The following is an 18,503-nucleotide window of genomic DNA, read 5'->3' as shown; positions in this document are numbered from 1 at the left end:
TTATAACGCAACCCGATAGAACACGAATTCAGATATAATGTGGTAAAGCAGCGCTCCGGGGGGGCGGGGCTGCACACTCCGGTGGATCAAAACAAGTTCGATATAACACGGTTTCACCTATAATGCGGTAAGATTTTTTGGCTCCCAAGGACAGCATTATATCGGGGAAGAGGTGTATTGGTAGAGTGCATTTCTTGTACTGCTTGGAGCAGCTCCTCTGTTCTATCTTCTCATGTTCTCCAGGCATGACATGGTTACAGTGCATTAGGCACAATTTCCTAGATCCCACAGCCCCCTCTCTCTCTTGGCTTTGAGTGTGACAGTGAACTGTGAATATCCACGTCAGCATCATAAGGTTAAAAGTCATACAACATTCTGAGAAATTATTCTAGATATTATTTTCATTATTTTATTGCTAATGAATAAAACTCTGATAATGCAACTGCTAAGTTCTACTGAGTGTGGAATACATAGATATGTAATGCACCTGTTCTGTATCTCCATAGCACTTAAACTGATACTCTACTTTTATAGCTGTCAGTTAGCCTCCTGCTTTCATAACATCAAGTTAAAATAGGAACAGCTGCCTACTTTCATTAGTCTCTGCGGGCAGTGCTAAAAAATGGAGATATCACAATGGAAGGAGTGTTTTCCATATTCCATTGAATGGCATATCCCAAGTAGGACTGTAAAAATAGGGTTTCTCAAACTATATGGAAATGGTTAGTTGATTTATTTGTTTTTTTTTCCTATCCAGACTGGAACCAGAAGCATTTGGGTTCTGTTCACTGGCAACTCAACTTGGAATACAGGGAAAAAGTCTCCTCTCCAGTCTCCACAGCAGCTTTTTAAGAAGCTTGCCTATTATATTTTAGTTTTATTTAGTTTGATCGAGGAGATGAACTACATGTTTTTATATTTTATTTTTCTGTCTACTGGGCTAAAATGATGATTTTCACTGGCAGGGTTCTGCTTATTTATTAAGAAATAGTGTAGTGATGCAACTTATTTAATAACATTTGGGGTAGAATCTGAGTATAGATAATGGACTTAATTAATCTTGGTGGGCATCGGGAGTGCAATTTTCAAACTATTGCTGAACCTATGAGAGGGCAGCTATTCTGGCAGAGGTATATTTTCCTCTCTCTCTTTCTCTCTGACACACACCCAGCAATATTACCTAGGGTTGCCAGGCGTCCAGTTTCTGACCGGAACACTCAGTCGAAAAGGGACCCTGGTGGCTCCAGTCAGCACCACTGACTGGGCCACTGAAAGTCCGGTCAGCAGTGCAGCGGGGCTAAGGCAGGCTGCCTGCCTTCCCTAGTTCTGTGCAGCTCCTGGAAGCAGTTGGCATGTCCAGCTTCTAGGCGCAGGGGTGACCAGGGAGGCTCCGTGCACTGCCCCCACCCCAAGCACTGGCCCCGCAGCTCCCATTGGCTGGGGACCGCAGCCAATGAGAGCTGCGGGGGCAGTGCCTGCAGGCGCAGGCAGTGCACAGAGCCCCCTAGCCCCTCCGCCTAGGAGCGGGACATACCGGCCGCTTCCGGGAGCCACCTCAGGTCAGCACCACCTGGTTGGAGCCCGGAGCCCGCACCCCGTATACCCTCCCGCACCCCAACCCCCTGCTCTAGCCTTGAGCCCCCTCACGCACTCCAAACCCCTCAGCCCCAAGCCTTGAGCCTCTCCTGCACCCCAAACCCCTCATCCCTGGCCCCAACCCAGAGCCCTCACTCCCTCCTTCACCCCAACCTCCTGCCTCAGCCCAGAGCCCCCTCCCATCTCTGAACCCCTTGGCCCCAAGCCTGGAGCCTTCTCCTTCACCAAAACCTCTCATCCTCAGCCCCACCCCAGAGCCCACACCCCCAGCCTGAGCCCTCCGCCTCTCCTGCACCCAATCCCCTGCTCCATCCCAGTGAAAGTAAGTGAGGGTGGGGGAGAGTGAGCAACATGCGGGGGGGGAATGGCGTGAGCTAGGGACAGGGCCTCAGAGCAGGGGTGGGGGTCTCAGAGAAGGGATAGAGCAAGGGTGTTTGGTTTTATGTGATTAGAAAATTTACAACCCTAACAATCCCCCCTGCCTTCCTTCATGGGTTCTCCCAGGGGAGGATAACTTTTAAATTCCATATAGGGGGGATGATCAAGAGATGCGTTGAATTAGCCCATCTCCTAATTCATTGATCCCAGCCAGGCCTTTCATTCTTTCTATGCTGTACCAGCTGGCTTCAGGCCCTTCTTTGAGGTAGACTTTCACTCAGCAGGGACCTTCAGACTTATTTCCACCAGTAGAAATGAATTGTCTCATTTCATTCATTGACTTATGCCCTATAGAATGGAGGGGGGAAATGCAAGTCTAAATTGTTGCTTACAGATTACGTTAATTAGTTCATGTAAACTATGCATGAATATCTGACAATGTCTGGTGTACACAGCTCAGGAAAAGGTGTAACAGAAAAACAAAGCATTGCACTATGCTTGTTTTCTTTATAACAGGTAATTGAAAATATGTCAAACCTTTTATCATGTTAGCTCTTTTAGCTAGGGTTTTTTTTCCACTCCCGTCATCACACACAAACTCAATTTAAGACCTTTGGTTGGTTGGCTTGTTTTCTGCTATATGAACATGCAGATAAAAAACAAAAACTCATATGTAAAGATCAAGAAAAGGCCATTTGGGCTGGCAGCGATGGTAGAGATGTGTTTAGTTATGGAAGCAAATGGGTTTGAATCTTGACTATGTGCCAGGAGTGCAAGATTGCCCCTGAATCAAAGGCAAACCAAATCTCCTGTGGAGCTGCATCACAACGTGCATTTGTCTTAACATAAGTGAATAGCCTGTTTTATTGCTTTGGAACAACATGCCAAATCTGTGCCTGAGGTAATTCCATTGAAGTCAATGGAGTTACCTCAGGGTGAACTTGGCCCTATTTGTGTAATACATAGTTGACTGAAGGAGCAATTTTTTGTCTAAGAACTTCTTGGCATTCAGTACACCTAGACAGGAAAGCTGCTATTTTGATCCAGAAAAAAAGTTCCTGAATATGTTTAGTAGAACCAGCAAAGGAGCATTAATCTTAACTGACTTAACAGTAGCACCTAATATTAGCTGTGAGGCCACTTGATTACATAGCACTTTAAGAATCATAAATATACATTTCAAGATCAATTGCTAAGTACTAGTAATAACAGACACCTTATAACAGTATTTTTCTATTATACTTACTTAGTTCAGAATGTGAAGTGCTGCAAAAAAGTAATATTGCTATACTTGTGGTTTCATGTATTACTGTGCTTTTTGTCTAGGATAGGAAAACATAAAACACGAGTGAGAGAGACCCAATAAATGGAGCTGGGTGAACCCAAAGAGGCTTTGGATTTCACACAACTTGTAAAGTTTTAAAACAGCGCTAGAGGTCTTGCAAAACACTTTTAAAACCCTTTAAGATATTAATCTGGGGGAGATATTCAAAGCAGTTAAGTGCCCCTCTCCCAATGAAATTGAAATCTTTCCATCCTTCTCCCATAACCTCTTACCCTTTCCCCTCCAGTGCAACCCATGGTGTTGTAAAAGTTCTTCCTCAGTTACAAGCTCTGGATGGCCCTATCTCTAATAATAGGGCAGTAATGGCAGTATTATTTCACAAAAAAAATGAATATTAAATTAAATAGATATAAAAAATCTGTTCAGAAAATAAAAAGGGCATATAAGTCAGATAATAACTCTGTCGTATATAATAGTGATTTTCTAACCTTGTTCTTCTTTACTTTGTAAAACATACCTTTTCTGGCTGAAAATATTTAAATAGAGTATTAGTATTTATATGATATAAACCAAAAATATTCTTTTTTAAAATCTGATTTAACTTTCTAATTCTTTTCAGTTGAAAGTATTCTAACTTGATCCTTCAGTGCACTATTAGTATTTATTTATGGGAATGCATGCAATATGACACCCGCTGTCTACACACAGAAGAAGCCACAGGTCAAGCCATGAAGAGAATGTAATCTAAGGCTTCAATCTTGCAATGAGCTCCATGCAAATGCAGGGTCCTCCCATTCGGAGGTTATTGCAGGATTTGACATCTCAGAAGATGAGCACTAGGTGAAGGTTGAGAGAGAAAGATAAAATGTACAAGCAAAGATTTGTTTTGTTTTGTTAACTGACTATCCCCAACTGGTTCTCTATCTAGCCATTGTTAGTTGGCTATTTACAAAGACTGAACAAGAATACATATCCTGCTTCAAATACAAACAGGGCACTTGAGAAGATATGTATCCACACGCAAGCCACTGAAATTCAGTGCTTTATTCATCATGTATAATTTGGAAGAGAGCGTACTCATCTCATTCAAAATGTTTACAGTAATCTGTATCTTCTGTATTTTTTGCTTATGCATTAGAGTTGTCTATACTGGACTATATTTCATTACCATGTACCAAACTAACTGATTTTGGTCTTTATAGGTCCTCAATCTAGTGCAGTCCTACGTGACCTTGCGAGTCCCCTTGTATGTCTCCTATGTTTTCCATTCGCCTGTGGGTGTCGGTGGCTGGCAGCATTTTGACCTACAGTCTGAACTTCGGCTGACTTTTGTGTATGACACTGCCATCTTGTGGAAGGATGGAATTGGCAGCCCACCTGAAGCAGAGCTCCAAGGTATGTGTTCAGACTAAGGGCTGGTCTACACTTAGTCCGGACTTCGGACTAAGGTACGCAAATTCAGCTACGTTAATAACGTAGCTGAATTCGAAGTACCTTACTCCGGACTTACCGCGGTCCAGACGCGGCCGGAAGTCTCCCCCCCGTCGACGCCGCGTACTCCTCTCGGCGAGCTGGAGTACCGGCGTCGATTGTGAGCACTTCCGGGATCGATCCCAGAACATCGATGGCGTGCCTCCGGACCAGCCGGTAAGTGAAGACTAGGCCTTAGTTGATTTTTACTCTTGCTCTGTTGCTGAAGTCTTAGTTGCATGCAGCAGAATAATTTTTGAAGCAATTGTATATGAAAATATTGCTTTTTAGTATATATGTGAAATAATTAATTGCAAATAAATTGCCATTGGTCAGCCATTCTGTTCAATATTCTAGAAAGACTCTCTGATTTGGAAAGTCTGTAAACTTGACTTCAGATGTGTTATTGCATTGAATGAAAAATATCAAGATATTTATCAATCACCTATGAAAAATCATAAAATTCCATTTTCTTACATGTTGACTGAAATTTAGGATTTGTTGTGTTTTTCTATTCCATTGTCACACAAGCTGTCGTTGATTATAAAACTTTTAAGTAACATGAATTCATTATTCTGCTGGCTATGAAATATTACATAGCTGGAAGCAGTTTTAACCTCAGGGAAGACACATGCATTAAACTCTCTGTCTAGATGAATGTTTGAGTGTGGGTACCAAGCCAAAATCCTTGTTGTTCCAAGGAGGCATGTTTTATAGTTTGGAAGACTGTAGTACCACACAAAGTATGGGCCCTTCATATAAATTCTTACTTGACAGTCACCATGAGTAAATCCAAAGGATGTCAGCAGACTCCCTGCCAAATTGTTGACTGACTTGGCAATGTGAAATAAAAGGGTGCCAGTGTTTTATCAAACCATGACTCATTTATTAACCATTTGCATGCTGAATAATCAGTGCTACTTGGCATCTGCTGGCAGGTTCTCTCTATCCAACCAGTATGCGCATCAGTGAAGAAGGGCGTTTGGTTGTCAACTTCAAGACTGAAGCCCGATTTCATGGTTTATTTGTGATGTCTCATCCTGGTAAGTCAATTCTGAGGTCTGATAATATTTCATAGCTGTGAATTTTATACTGTTTATTATCTTATTCCTACTATTAAAATCTGGATCTTTTTAATGTGCTGTGCCCAGCAGCAGGGGCTTTATTCTATGCCAGTGGTTTTCAACCTTTTTTTCATTTGCAGACCCCTAAAAGTTTTGAATGGAGGTGCTGACTCCTTTGGAAAACTTAGGCATTGTCTGTGAACCCTTAGAGGTCCATGGACCACAGGTTGAAGACCATTGCTCTATGCTCATAAATTCATAATGTGTAACGAATTTCAAATACATCATGCCACAACCACAGCTGGTGTAAATTGGAGTAGCTCCATTTATTGGAGTAGACTTATACCAGATGAGGATCCAGTAGAAAAGAGTGTGTGAACCATATTTTGCTGTTAATAAAATGTTCAGTGGCATTTAATCATATGTGAGGCCTTGATCCTGCAATCTAATCCATACAGGTTGACCGTTGTGCCCCATTGTAGCCCCATTCACTTCAGTTAGACTACATGCAGGTGTATGGTTCCAACTGCACAGATAAATTGCAGGATCAGCGCCTAAGTGTACTTCTGGACATGAATGCTGAAGGTGAACAAGAATATCTGAATAAATTAAACTCTCCAAACAAGATCATATACAATAATGTGTGTTGAAGAAAAAAAGCATCATTAATGAAATTATTTTAGTTTATCCAAGTTTCATTAACCAAAAAAGCTCCTTTATAGCAATTCCACTCTTTCTTTACTTTTAAAATACATACAGCGTTTTACATCCAGGGCAGAGCTGAAAGAGTTACAATACAGTAGAAATTGTTTTATGTTCCCTGGGTTGACATTCCAGTTTTAAAATAGGAGGGATTATAGATCTTTACCATTCCACTCTCCCTGTTTTGCCTTTCCGTTAAATTTAATCTTTATACAGCTTTGGTTGCATAGCCCCATAAGAGATTGTTTAACAGATATTTGAACAAGAGTCAAGCAGGCTCAGCTGTGTTGACTATAATTGGTTTTGTTTGTTTCAGTTAATAAAACCAATGCACTGTAAATGTATTAGCATCAGCCGTCACATTGTGGCTTATGAATCTCTGGGAATGCTTTTCAGGTTCTGAGAATCTGCAACTAGACATTTAAACTGACAGGCTTGTCTGTTGACATATTTCTAGCTTCCTCTCTGAGCTCCATGGTTATGTCAGCTGATCACCCAGGCCTGACATTTAGCCTCAGCCTCGTGCGGAGTGAACCAACGTACAACCAACCAATACAGCAGTGGAGCTTTATTTCAGATTTTGCGGTAAAACCTCAGATTTCCCTTCCTTGGTTTGCTCTGTCCCAGTTCTGAAATATTTTAGTGGAAGTGCCATGTCTCTCCTTTGCTTTTAACAGGTACGAGACTATTCTGGAACATACACCGTGAAGCTGATAGCTTGTACCACGGTACCTCACCAGGAGTACAGTGTACCAGTGATCTGTAATCCTAGAGAACCAATCACATTTGACCTTGATATCCGATTCCAGCAGGTACCATCAAGAAATGTTTTGCATGGTTTTTACTTCAATTCTAAAAATGTCTTTGGTAGTCATGAAGGATGCTGGATTGACAGTCCTGGGGGCTGGAATCCTTTCCTTATCCACAGAACAGGTACAGAATGGGCAATGACACTGCAAATTACTCACGCTACCCCCACCAGGGTGACTCAGCCTTGACCTGGAGGGGACTACTGAAGGAGTGAGTGTGTGTCACAGGGCTTGTCTTCACTTTTGGGGTAAGTCGACCTAAATTACGCTACTCCAGTTACGTGAATAATGTAGCTGGAGTTGACGTAGCTTAAGTCAATTTATTCCGATGTCTTCACTGCACTGCGACGATGGGAGACACTCTCCGGTTGACTTCCCTTACTCTTCTTGGAGAGCTGGAGTACCAGAGTCGACCAGAGAGTGCTCTTCACTAGACCTACTAAATCGACACCTTCTACATCGATTGCAGCAGCGTCAGTCTCCCCGGGAGTGAAGACCAGCCCTTAGCCTCAAGACCCAGGTGATCTTTGGCCACTCTGCTGTGACAGCTAATAGAGTGTCAGTTGTTGCCAATTTTGGTCCTGGCTTTTGTGGTGTATAACTATCCACTGGAGACTGGACTGAGATCCCAAAACTGTATCATCATCATAATAGGCACCAGTATAGGAACACAGATACATAGACACATAAAACTTAGCATTGATTCCTAGGATTTTTAAGTGCTCTGCAAAGGTGGGTGAGCATTATTATCCACATTTTACAGATGGAGAAACAAAAGGTGAAGGGCCAGATTGTAAAAGCACCTTGTTCCAAGAATAGTCCCACTGAAGTCATTGAGTACCTGTATCAGAACCTGGGCCTCAGAGTTTGAGTACATGGCAACGTAGTCTGATCTGCGGGAGTGTAAATTGTAGAGCGCTCTCACGAGTTGTGCTCTATCTGCTCCCTGTAGACCCTGTACCTAGTGTGTGTTAACGAAGTCCTGTTTGAAACAGGACTACATCATCACGAACTAGATACTTTTGAGTTCGCACCAGCAGGGTCTCCATGGGGCAGTTAGAGCACAACATGTGAGAGTGCTCTACAGTTCATACATGTAGACCAGTCTGTGTCACCATGTAGGCAAGCCCTAAGTCACTTGTCTCAAGGTCCAAGTGAATCAGAGGTGAAAATGGTAATAGAACCTGTCTCTCTTGACTCCCTGTCTAGTGCCCTATCTACTGGACTACACAACCTTGCCTGTAGTTTTTTCAATTTTTTATTTTTTAAAATAGACTAATATGATGGATATTTTTATGTTGTCCCTCTTGGGAATTGTTTACACAATGAATGAGGGTCTCTTTTTAAAAGCAAGTATCAAGTAAGTGGGAAGGGTGTCTCCCATTCTAATACTTTGTTTTTACATTTCCTTGTTGAAGCTTTTTGTGTCCTTTTTTTCTCTCCCGGGGAAAGCACTGTCCTCGTGGTATTTCTACAAGACACAGTGTAACTTTATGGCTAGTGGCAACTCTACTACCCAAAGCCCAGCTTCAATATCTTGGGGACCAGGAAGAAAGAATCCTAGTAGCCTTGTAAACAGCACCTTACTACCCCAGTAGGGAAAGGATTGTTTGCACAAAGCAGGAGATTTCTCCCTTTTTTTGCAGTTCCCTACGCTTCTCTCTCCAAGCCTTCTGCACACCTCCTGTAGGGAGGAATTGGGATCCATACTGCACTGGGGTGTACAACGCATGCACAGCCTCCCCAAATCCTGCCCCTTCTTTGTGTAGCAGAGATCACAGTGGCTTTGCTGCAGGAGGTCCTCTGGTCCCACCGATGTGCCCTTTAGTCAGGGGTGAAAGTAACTTAAAGGACATACCGGTACTCCGGAGTCCTGAGCAGGGGGCGTTGCCTCAAACGGAAGAGGCATGGCCTCAACCAGAAGAGGCGGGGTCTTTACATTCCCTGGGCCCTTTAAATCAAGATTTAAAGGCCCCAGGGCTCCGGCTGCGTCTGGGAGCCCCAGGGCCTTTAAATCACCCCCGGAGGTCCCAGCTGCAGAGGTGGCTGAGAGCCCTTGGGCTCAGGGGCGATTTAAAGGGCCCCGGGCTCCCACCACTACCACAGCAGAGCTCCAGGCCCTTTAAATCACCCTTGGAACCCTGCCGCTGCTACCCCAGGGCTCCGGCAGCAGGGCTCAGGTGGCGCTTTAAAGGGGCCAGGGCTCTGCCACTTTGGGGGCTCAGGCGGCACTTTAAAGGGCCCAGGACTCCCCCGCTGAGCGGACCCCGGGCCCTTTAAAGCACCGTCCGAGCCCCGCTGCCAGAGCCCAGGGACAGCCGCGGCAAGGCTCAGGCCGGGATTTGAATGGCCCAGGGCTCCCCGCAGAGGTGGAGCTCCTAGCCCTTTAATATGCTGCGTGGGGGCAGCAGCAGCAGGGCTCGGGCCAGGATTTGAAAGGCCTGGAGCTCCCCTCAGCAGTGGAGCCCCTGGCCTTTTGAAGAGCCACCCGAGCCCCTTTAAATCACCAGCTGGTCTGGTCCGGCACAGCATACTGGCTCTTGCTGGTACACCATACCGGACCGGACCAGCTTACTTTCACCTCTGCCTTTAGTGAATTCCTACAATGTTCTTCATCCATACAAAAATCTGGCCATCTGCAGTGATGATAGTTAAATATTGGTGAGAATCTCAAAGATTAAAAGCAAGTAAGGTGATACTCCTCTCACCCCAAATAATCCTTACATGTTATATTATTGAGAACCTTTGCTTAAAGTGTTTCCATCATGAAAATAATTGTATGCTTAAACTACTGCTGTAACACCCACAAGTCAATCAGTGTGTGACAGTGAGACATTCATGTGAAATTGCAAAAAAAAAATAGATGTAAAAGGGAACGTGTCAGGGTATATTCACAGCTATACATAGTGTTAATGGGAACTGCATAACTATATCTTATATAAGATTCAGTTATACAGTTCCCATTAACGGTACTGTAAATTTCATGGCTAAATTCCAGTGCTACTAGCTGAAAATACATTTCCAGTTTCTTCTTCATTAGACAGTTACTCTCTCTAAAAGAAAAGTTTGATTCAGCCACTCTTGTTTTTCTTTCACATGCTTGTGAAAATAAGCTGGAACCCAGCTGTGTGAGTGAGGCATTTGAATTTTGAACCTCTAGGACTTTGGATCCTATAGCCTGAATCCATGCATTAAAACTGAAAAATTCCAAACAAATCGGAAAGGAATGTCTTCTGTAAACAGTGTTGTTAGGTTTCATCTCCATGGAGAGTAGCAGTTGGTCTATAAGAAGAGCCTCAGTATTACATTTTCAGTTGCCAAATCCCGCTGCTTTGATATTTTGGAGTCTGTTCCGTGGAAAAGTGATTTCAAGAGAAATGAGTAGGTCAGCTGCATAATTTCTAGTGATAGTTTCTAATGGTATTTTTATGACTCACCTCATCAGCCTCACATAAGAACAAGTGAGAAGATTGTTCGTTTACTGTTTGGAAAAAAAACAGAATTCTCTCTTTTATTAGTGATTCTTTAATATCTCTTTTTCTATTTATCTTTTAAAAAACAAAACGTGTGCAACTTCCAAACTGTATTCCTAGCTAATATATGTATCTTTGTTCTCCTATTACTGTTCCTCTGGTCTTCTGCCACCCCCCTCCATTGTATTCTATGCCACCTGTCACATCTTGACCATATTTAGATTGTAAACTCTGGGAATGTCTTCTGCTTTGTGTTTGTAGAGTACACCGCCTCATGGGGCCCCAATACTGATTGAACTGACCCTGGGTATTACTGTAATATGCATAATTAAAATTGATTTGTATCAAGTATGTAAAGGCAAACATAGTAGACACTGATGTTAATATTAATTAAGAAATGGATAGTGTAAGTAAGTGCTGTTTCATGGTAAATATATTCATATAGGTGAATACACAGACCAGATTAATGACCTCATGTTGAAGAGCTTTATGCTGTATTTTAGGTCAGCGACCCAGTGGCTGCTGAGTTCAGCCTGAATACCCAGATGTTCCTCCTCTCTAAGAAGACCCTCTGGTTATCTGATGGCTCGATGGGATTTGGTCAGGAGAGCGATGTTGCTTTCACAGAAGGTAAAATACATAGATGATGGCTAATTTATGTGACATCTCTTTACTGTGTTCCGCTCTATCAGCATTTTCTTTCAATCAGAACAAACTACCACCACGTGTCTTTCTGCTTTTGTCAGGCCTAAATGGGAATTGGCCATGTTGCTGGTCGCCATTCAGGGTTAGACCTGTTCAGCTCATTGCTCACTTCTCAGGGCACCAATAATAATAATAGCAGTTTTCATATTCTAAGTACTTTACAAACATTGCTGATCCTCTAACAACATCCCTAAAAGATAAGAGTAACTGCCCCTGTATCCCTCCCACCCCTGTGGTCCACTTCAGGAGTGCCCAGACAGGTCTCTTGTCTCCAGTCATCACCTATCTCTGGGCACAACCCTTGTCCCCCTCCTTCTGACAGGGAAGTTTTAAGGCTGCTCAGCTCCCTGCCTTACACTGGGATATCCCCAGCAAGCCAGTCTGCGTAATGGCCAGCGCCTGTGGTTTGGCTATGAACAATGTATTGCCAGCAGTTACAACTTACCACACCACTCTGTCTAAGCAGACATGTTTATTCTTAAGGCAAAAGCATTACAGAGAAACCATATAAAAACCATAAACAGATTTAAACACCCACTAAGTATACCAGGAGTCGCCAGTCAGTCTGGTGGGGCCATAGGAGGCTAAAGTCTTTCCAACCCTTCCTCATGGGTTGGGACCTCTCTTGGACAGAAAGTCCTGTCCAATTGCTGGATCAGAAAGAGAAGGCCCCAAGTCAATCTAAATTCCGCCTTTTTTATGCCAGAAGCCTTTTCTTTGTCTGTTGGTCTCTGGAAAACCCAGTTTGAAGCAGTATATGCAAGCCTCTCCAGGGAGTGGTACCGCTCTAGAGGTGTTTACAACCTAAGTGATTCACCTTAATGACCGGCCACGGTTTTTCATTTCTGGAGGAGCTGAGGTAACCCTCCCCCATTGCACTGCATACAGTCCTGACCCAGAGTGATACATAAAGTTAATACAATATGATCCTACGAAGATAGTGCATGGGATGCCAATATCTGGCATGTAAGTGAGTAAGTATTAATAGTCCTCTTTGTACAGATGGGGAAAACAAGGCAGATTAATTGATTTGTCCTCTCAATGGAAATCAAAGTCAAAACTGAGATTAGATTTCAGGAATTCCTGCTTTGAAGGTCTAAGCTCACACCCCAAGGAGGGGCAGCCAGATCCAGCAAATAACGCTCTGGACTGGGACTCAGGAGACCAGGGGTCTATCCATGTCTCTGCCACTGATCTGTTTTGTGCCCTTGGCAAATCACCCAGCCTGTGTCTGACTTGGCTATTTAGAATGTAAGCTGTTCAGGGTAAGGATTGTCTCTTACTATGTGGTGGTACAGTGCCTGGCATAATGGGACTTTAGTCTCTGTCAAAACCTTTAGGTGCTTCTGTAATACACATACTAAATAACAAGCCACATATCTCTCTGAAGACAAATTCACAGTGTCCTATTCACTATAATGTTTGTTTGACTCTTGGATATGGACTACCATGGTCTGCTACTGGCAGTGCTCTTTTGTTGCATATTTTTTGACAACCCACAAATCTTCTATGGGTTTAGCAAGCAAAACCTGCCTTAAATTTTGGCAGGCAGCAGAAAGTCTTAAAAACTCCACATGTCTCTCTTCGGTTTTGGCAAAGTTAGGTGTGAACAGATTTAATCAAGTGTTAAGAGGCCAGAGTTGAAAACAAAACCACTTTGGAAATAGAGGAATGTTTTCTCATAGAGTAGATGTCATTTTCACTGTGCCAAGTGCTGCCCATCTAACTAAGTATTAGCAAGGCCACCCTGTAGCCAAGGTCTTGCTGACATAGGAGAAGGTATCTTGCTATTCCAGACACATTTTTAGAAGACAAAAGGCTGCTGTCCAAGATGGGATTTGGGGAGGACAGAAGTGGCTTTATACCTTTGCGCCTTGTGAATTATGGGTCCAGAAGCACCCAACTCATTTTTTTAGCAGCCCTAGTGGCTGCTTTAAGTTATAGCAGCCTTGTATGGCCACTTATGGGCTACTCTGCTGGCCCAGAATAGATGGAGCACAGTACATTCTAGCCATGCCTCTTCCTGCCCCTCAGGCAAACCCCTAAGCTGGGAGCTCTGCAGGAAGGTGTAGTAGGACTACACCAGCCATGGAATGCAACCTTTTCCCTACTGCCAGTGAGATTCCACCTGGGTTCCAGTCCATTTACGTTGCTAGAGCAGTGGACTGGAGCACAGCTCAGAATTGAGGTCAATTTGTTAAAAGGAGCGTGCTTGTTTCTTATAACCTGCTGTTTCACAGTATACGTGTCTGACCACCATCAGCTCATCTGACGTACTTGGATACTTGCTTTACAGAATGATATATTGTATTTGAAACAATGATTGTTTTCAGGTGATATTATATATGGTCGTGTGATGGTGGATCCAGTACAGAACCTGGGTGATTCCTTTTACTGTAGCATTGAGAAGGTTTTCCTGTGCACTGGAGCAGATGGATATGTACCCAAGTATAGTCCACCAAATGCAGAATATGGCTGTCTAGCTGATTCTCCATCCCTCTTATATAGATTTAAGATTGTGGTAAGTGTTCTGCATTTAATCAAAAGCATGTGTAATTTTTTTTTTCAGATTTTCAACACAATTTGTTATTTTGAGCCTGCTGCAGGGCAAGGGTCTCTTAAAAACATACCTACCAGAAGATGTTAGGGAGGTTCTCAAACCTGAGCCATCCTTTGTAGGTGACAAATCTGAGGAATTGTCACAGATTGAAGTGTCTCTAGAGGAGGTTTTGGAATTAATTGATAAACTTAACAGTAACAAGTCACCGGGATCAGATGGCATTCACCCAAGAGTTCTCAAAGAACTCAAATGTGAAATTGCGGAACTACTAGCTGTGGTTTTTAACCTGTCCTCTAAATCAGTTTCTGTACCCGATGACTGGAAGATAGCTAATGTAATGCCAATATTTAAAAAGGTCTCTAGAGGTGATCCCAGCAATTACAGACCAGTAAGTCTAACGTCGGTACCGGGCAAATTAGTTGAAACAATAGTAAAGAATAAAATTGTCAGACACATAGAAGAACATAAATTGTTGGGCAAAAGTCAACATGGTTTCTGTAAAGGGAAATCATGTCTTACTAATCTATTAGAGTTCTTTGAAGGGCTTGTGGACAAACATGTGGACAAGGGGGATCCAGTGGACATAGTGTACTTAGATTTCCAGAAAGCCTTTGACAGGATCCCTCGCCAAAGGCTCTTACGTAAATTAAGTTGTCATGGGATAGGAGAGAAGATCCTTTCATGGACTGAGAACTGGTTAAAAGACAGGGAACAAAGGGTAGGAATAAATGGTAAATTTTCAGAATGGAGAGGGGTAACTAGTGGTGTTCCCCAGGATCAATCCTAGGACCAATCCTATTCAACTGATTCATAAATGATCTGAAGAAAGGGGTAAACAGTGAAGCGGCAAAGTTTGCAGATGATACTAAACTGCTCAAGATAGTTAAGACCAAAGCAGACTGTGAAGAACGTCAAAAAGATCTCACAAAACTAAAAAAAGAACAGGAGTACTAGTGGCACCTTAGAGACTAACAAATTTATTTGAGCATAAGCTTTCGTGGGCTACAGCCCACTTCTTCAGATGCATAGAATGGAACATATAGTAAGGCAAGGCAATATATATACATACAGAACATGAAAAGGTGGAAGTAGCCATATCAATTCTAAGAGACTAATTAATTAAGATGAGCAATTAGCAGGAGAAAAAAAAAACTTTTGTAGTGATAATCAAGATGACCCATTTCAGACAGTTGACAAGAGGTGTGAGGATACTTAACATGGAGAAATAGATTCAATTTGTGTAATGACTCAGCCATTCCCAGTCTCTATTCAAGCCTAAGTTAATGGTATCTAGTTTGCATATTAATTCAAGTTCAGCAGTTTCTCGTTGGAGTCTGTTTTTGAAGCTTTTCTGTTGCAAAATTGCCATCTTTAAGTCTGTTACTGAGTGACCAGAGAGGTTGAAGTGTTCCCCTACTGGTTTTTGAATGTTATGATTCCTGATGTCAGATTTGTGTCCATTTATTCTTTTGCATAGAGACTGTCCAGTTTGGCCAATGTACATGGCAGAGGGGCATTGCTGGCACATGATGGCATATATCACATTGGTAGATGTGCAGGTGATGGCATGGCTGATGTGATTAGGTCCTATGATGGTGTCACTTGAATAGATATGTGGACAGATCTGGCATCGGACTTTGTTGCAAGGATAGGTTCTATAACAGGGTTTAAAAGAGAACTAGATAAATTCATGGAGGTTAAGTCCATTAATGGCTATTAGCCAGGATGGGTAAGGAATGGTGTCCCTAGCCTCTGTTTGTCAGAGGGTGGAGATGGCTGGCTGGAGAGAGATCACTTGATCATTGCCTGTTAGGTTCACTCCCTCTGGGGCACCTGGCATTGGCCACTGTTGGCAGACAGGATGCTGAGCTGGATGGACCCTGGGTCTGACCCAGTATGGCCGTTCTTATGTTCTTTCATCAAGCTTTTGACTTCAGTTCTAGTCTACTGCAGCTTGGTTAGGGCATAATATTGTTATCCAGGACCTTCTGTGTGCTGGTTACAACCTGGTTAATCCCGCCAGGGACTCTCAGCACTTGTGGCATATCTTACAGTTTGACTTGTCAAGATAACAGTATGACATGTTGCTTGTATAGTCTCATATGTTTAGGCTTGGAAGGATTAGATTTTTATCAGTAAAAGTTGAGGAACATTGATTTCACTGTACACACACAAACCACAAAAATATTTCCATTGATAATAATTAAAGTTTATAGATAGGCAAAATAAGCAAAATGCTGCTTGATAACTTATTAGAGTTTGATTTAAGGCTATTTACTTTATGTATTTTGACATGTGATGTTGACAATTTGGGTTTAAAGCTTCAACTTTTTGAATCTCAACATCTACTGTCATTAAATGATTATTTTCTAATACCCATATTGTCTTACCTGCCCCATAGTTTCCCACAACTGTGAAAATTTAAATAAATAAAAATAGAAAAAATGCTTTAAAATAAACATCGATGTTTTCCATCGAAATTATTTAAAAGATCATCGAAATCTGCCAAGCCTACATATATTGTACGTTTCAAAACAGGAAAACCCACACCAGAAGTAACAAGAACAGAATAACTTTGATTTTCAGGAACAGGTAATTTTGCTTATTAAATGGGAATAGTGAGAGCATTCAGTTGAATGAGATTTTGTTGATATGAGGAGCTGTACAAATGTTGATAAAGTGTAAGAAACAAATCAGATCCCTTGGGTGTCTGTTGGAGCAGGTAGAATTATTACCCAGGTTTTGGATTTGATTCCCTGTATCCATTGTCATTACTGTCCATTCCTGAATTGGTGGAGGTGTGCTGTGTATGGATATGATGCCATCTCTGCTACCTCTCTGATTTCTCAGGCACAGTTTTCCCTCAGTCCTTTTGGATTTGTCAACGCCTGCTATTTGCATTACCTGCTCTGTCCTGGCAATAGTAATCAAGCAGTGGTTCTGGCTTCCAGATAGACCTCTTGGTACATTTAGAGAAGGAGAGGAGTCTATCTCTCAGCTGAGACTGCTCTTTTCATTCCAGCATTCTTAAAAAGGACCCTACAGTAGCAGCTTTTTTCATTACATTTCTCCCCCAGTTTTGACTATGTTTCTTTTCTATTTACAATGATTTTCCTAGAGATTACATAGTGGAAAAATGCTTCTTCAAATTGCGTGTGTCCAACAAAATAAGTGAGAAACTTTCATAATCTTCCTCACCTTCATTTTACAGTGCTTAAATGCTGATCTGTAGGAAATAGTGATCAGAATCTTGAAGGCAGAACTTGCTATCTCCTTTTCATGTTGCACAATACCCCAGTACTTGCCTCCGAAGAAAGAGATCCCCTTGAAAAGGGGTACCTAACCCTTTATAAGCATTCTGCCTAGAATTTGACCCTCGTGTCTGCAAGTTTAGGAGTGCAGTGAGATTCACTGAGAGGACATCTCCCTCATGTTTGTCAGCAGGGGGTTGAGTCATCGTGGTGGGTCAGTCAGTGGGTGAGACAACCTAGAAGGGTTGAATCAAATATTGAATCATTTTGGGTTCCTAGGTTTCCTTGGAAACTGAGCCCCTCATACCATGACACAAAAATTTCCTGTGGGAGGGAGGGTGAAGTGAAGGGAATACGCTTAAATCTGATGTCGCCTACCTCTCTCTAAGGCAGGGGTCGGCAATGTTTGGCACGCGGCTCGCCAGGGTAAGCACACTAGCGGGCTGGGCCAGTTTATTTACCTGCTGACGCGGCAGGTTCAGCCGATCGCGGCCCCCACTCACCACGGTTCACCGTCCCGGGTCAATGGGGGCGGCGGGAAGCGGCGCGGGTGAGGGATGTGCTGGCCGCGGCTTCCTGACGCCCCCATTGGCCTGGGATGGCGAACCGCGGCCAGTAGGGGCTGTGATTGGCCGAACCTGCCACGTCAGCAGGTAAATAAACTGGCCCAGCCCGCTAGTGTGCTTACCCTGGCGAGCCGCGTGCCAAACGTTGCCGACCCCTGCTCTAAGGTATGCCTCCTGCCATGGTCCAGAGCTGGAGCACCAGAGGAAGGTTGATTGGACAGATCTGGAGGGGCTGCTTCCAGGAGCTATGCAGGGTTGTCCAATGTAGAGTAGTCATTTGATCATCTTCAGCCTAGGGTAAAATTTTCTAAAGCATCTAAGTCTCATTTTCAGAAGGGACTTAGACTCTTAAGGAGCCTAAGTCCCATAACTTTAAATGAGACTTAGACTCCTGAGGCTACTTTGGTGCTTTTGAAAATTATACCACTAGTCTAAATAAAAGGAAAATTAGTCCTTGCCAGACATCTGCTCCTTTTCCTTAAGGGAGTCAGTGAGGTGGTTTGAGCTGGCAGAAGGTCAAGGGTGGTCAAGGACTCAAGTTTCAGGGGGGGAAGTTAGGCATTGTTTCTAGGAGAGAGTTGTTCAAGCTTTTGATGTTAGTGTCTTAGAGCCCTCACCTATTTACAATTTAAAGGTAATCTGTG

General features: G+C 43.0%; 1 protein-coding gene across 3 annotated transcripts in view; it reads left to right on the top strand.

Annotated features, from left to right (window-relative positions):
- The window catches only part of FREM2 (FRAS1 related extracellular matrix 2), a 198,539-nt gene that overhangs the window by 173,511 nt on the left and 6,525 nt on the right, over positions 1–18,503 (top strand). The window contains exons 17-22 of one of the 3 annotated variants that reach the window (XM_034758572.1): positions 4,462–4,654; positions 5,668–5,772; positions 6,953–7,080; positions 7,173–7,307; positions 11,281–11,407; positions 13,816–14,003. In XM_034758572.1, coding sequence (XP_034614463.1) covers positions 4,462–4,654; positions 5,668–5,772; positions 6,953–7,080; positions 7,173–7,307; positions 11,281–11,407; positions 13,816–14,003 — 876 coding nt within the window. Of the gene's footprint in view, positions 1–757; positions 1,176–4,461; positions 4,655–5,667; positions 5,773–6,952; positions 7,081–7,172; positions 7,308–11,280; positions 11,408–13,815; positions 14,004–18,503 lie in introns of those variants that run through there. The other 2 variants (XR_004644122.1, XM_034758573.1) reach the window with 2 other exon arrangements.

This window comes from Trachemys scripta, chromosome 1 (genome assembly GCF_013100865.1).
Source record: "Trachemys scripta elegans isolate TJP31775 chromosome 1, CAS_Tse_1.0, whole genome shotgun sequence".
NCBI classification, from domain to species: domain Eukaryota; kingdom Metazoa; phylum Chordata; order Testudines; family Emydidae; genus Trachemys; species Trachemys scripta.
This window is presented reverse-complemented; position numbering and strand designations above follow the sequence as displayed.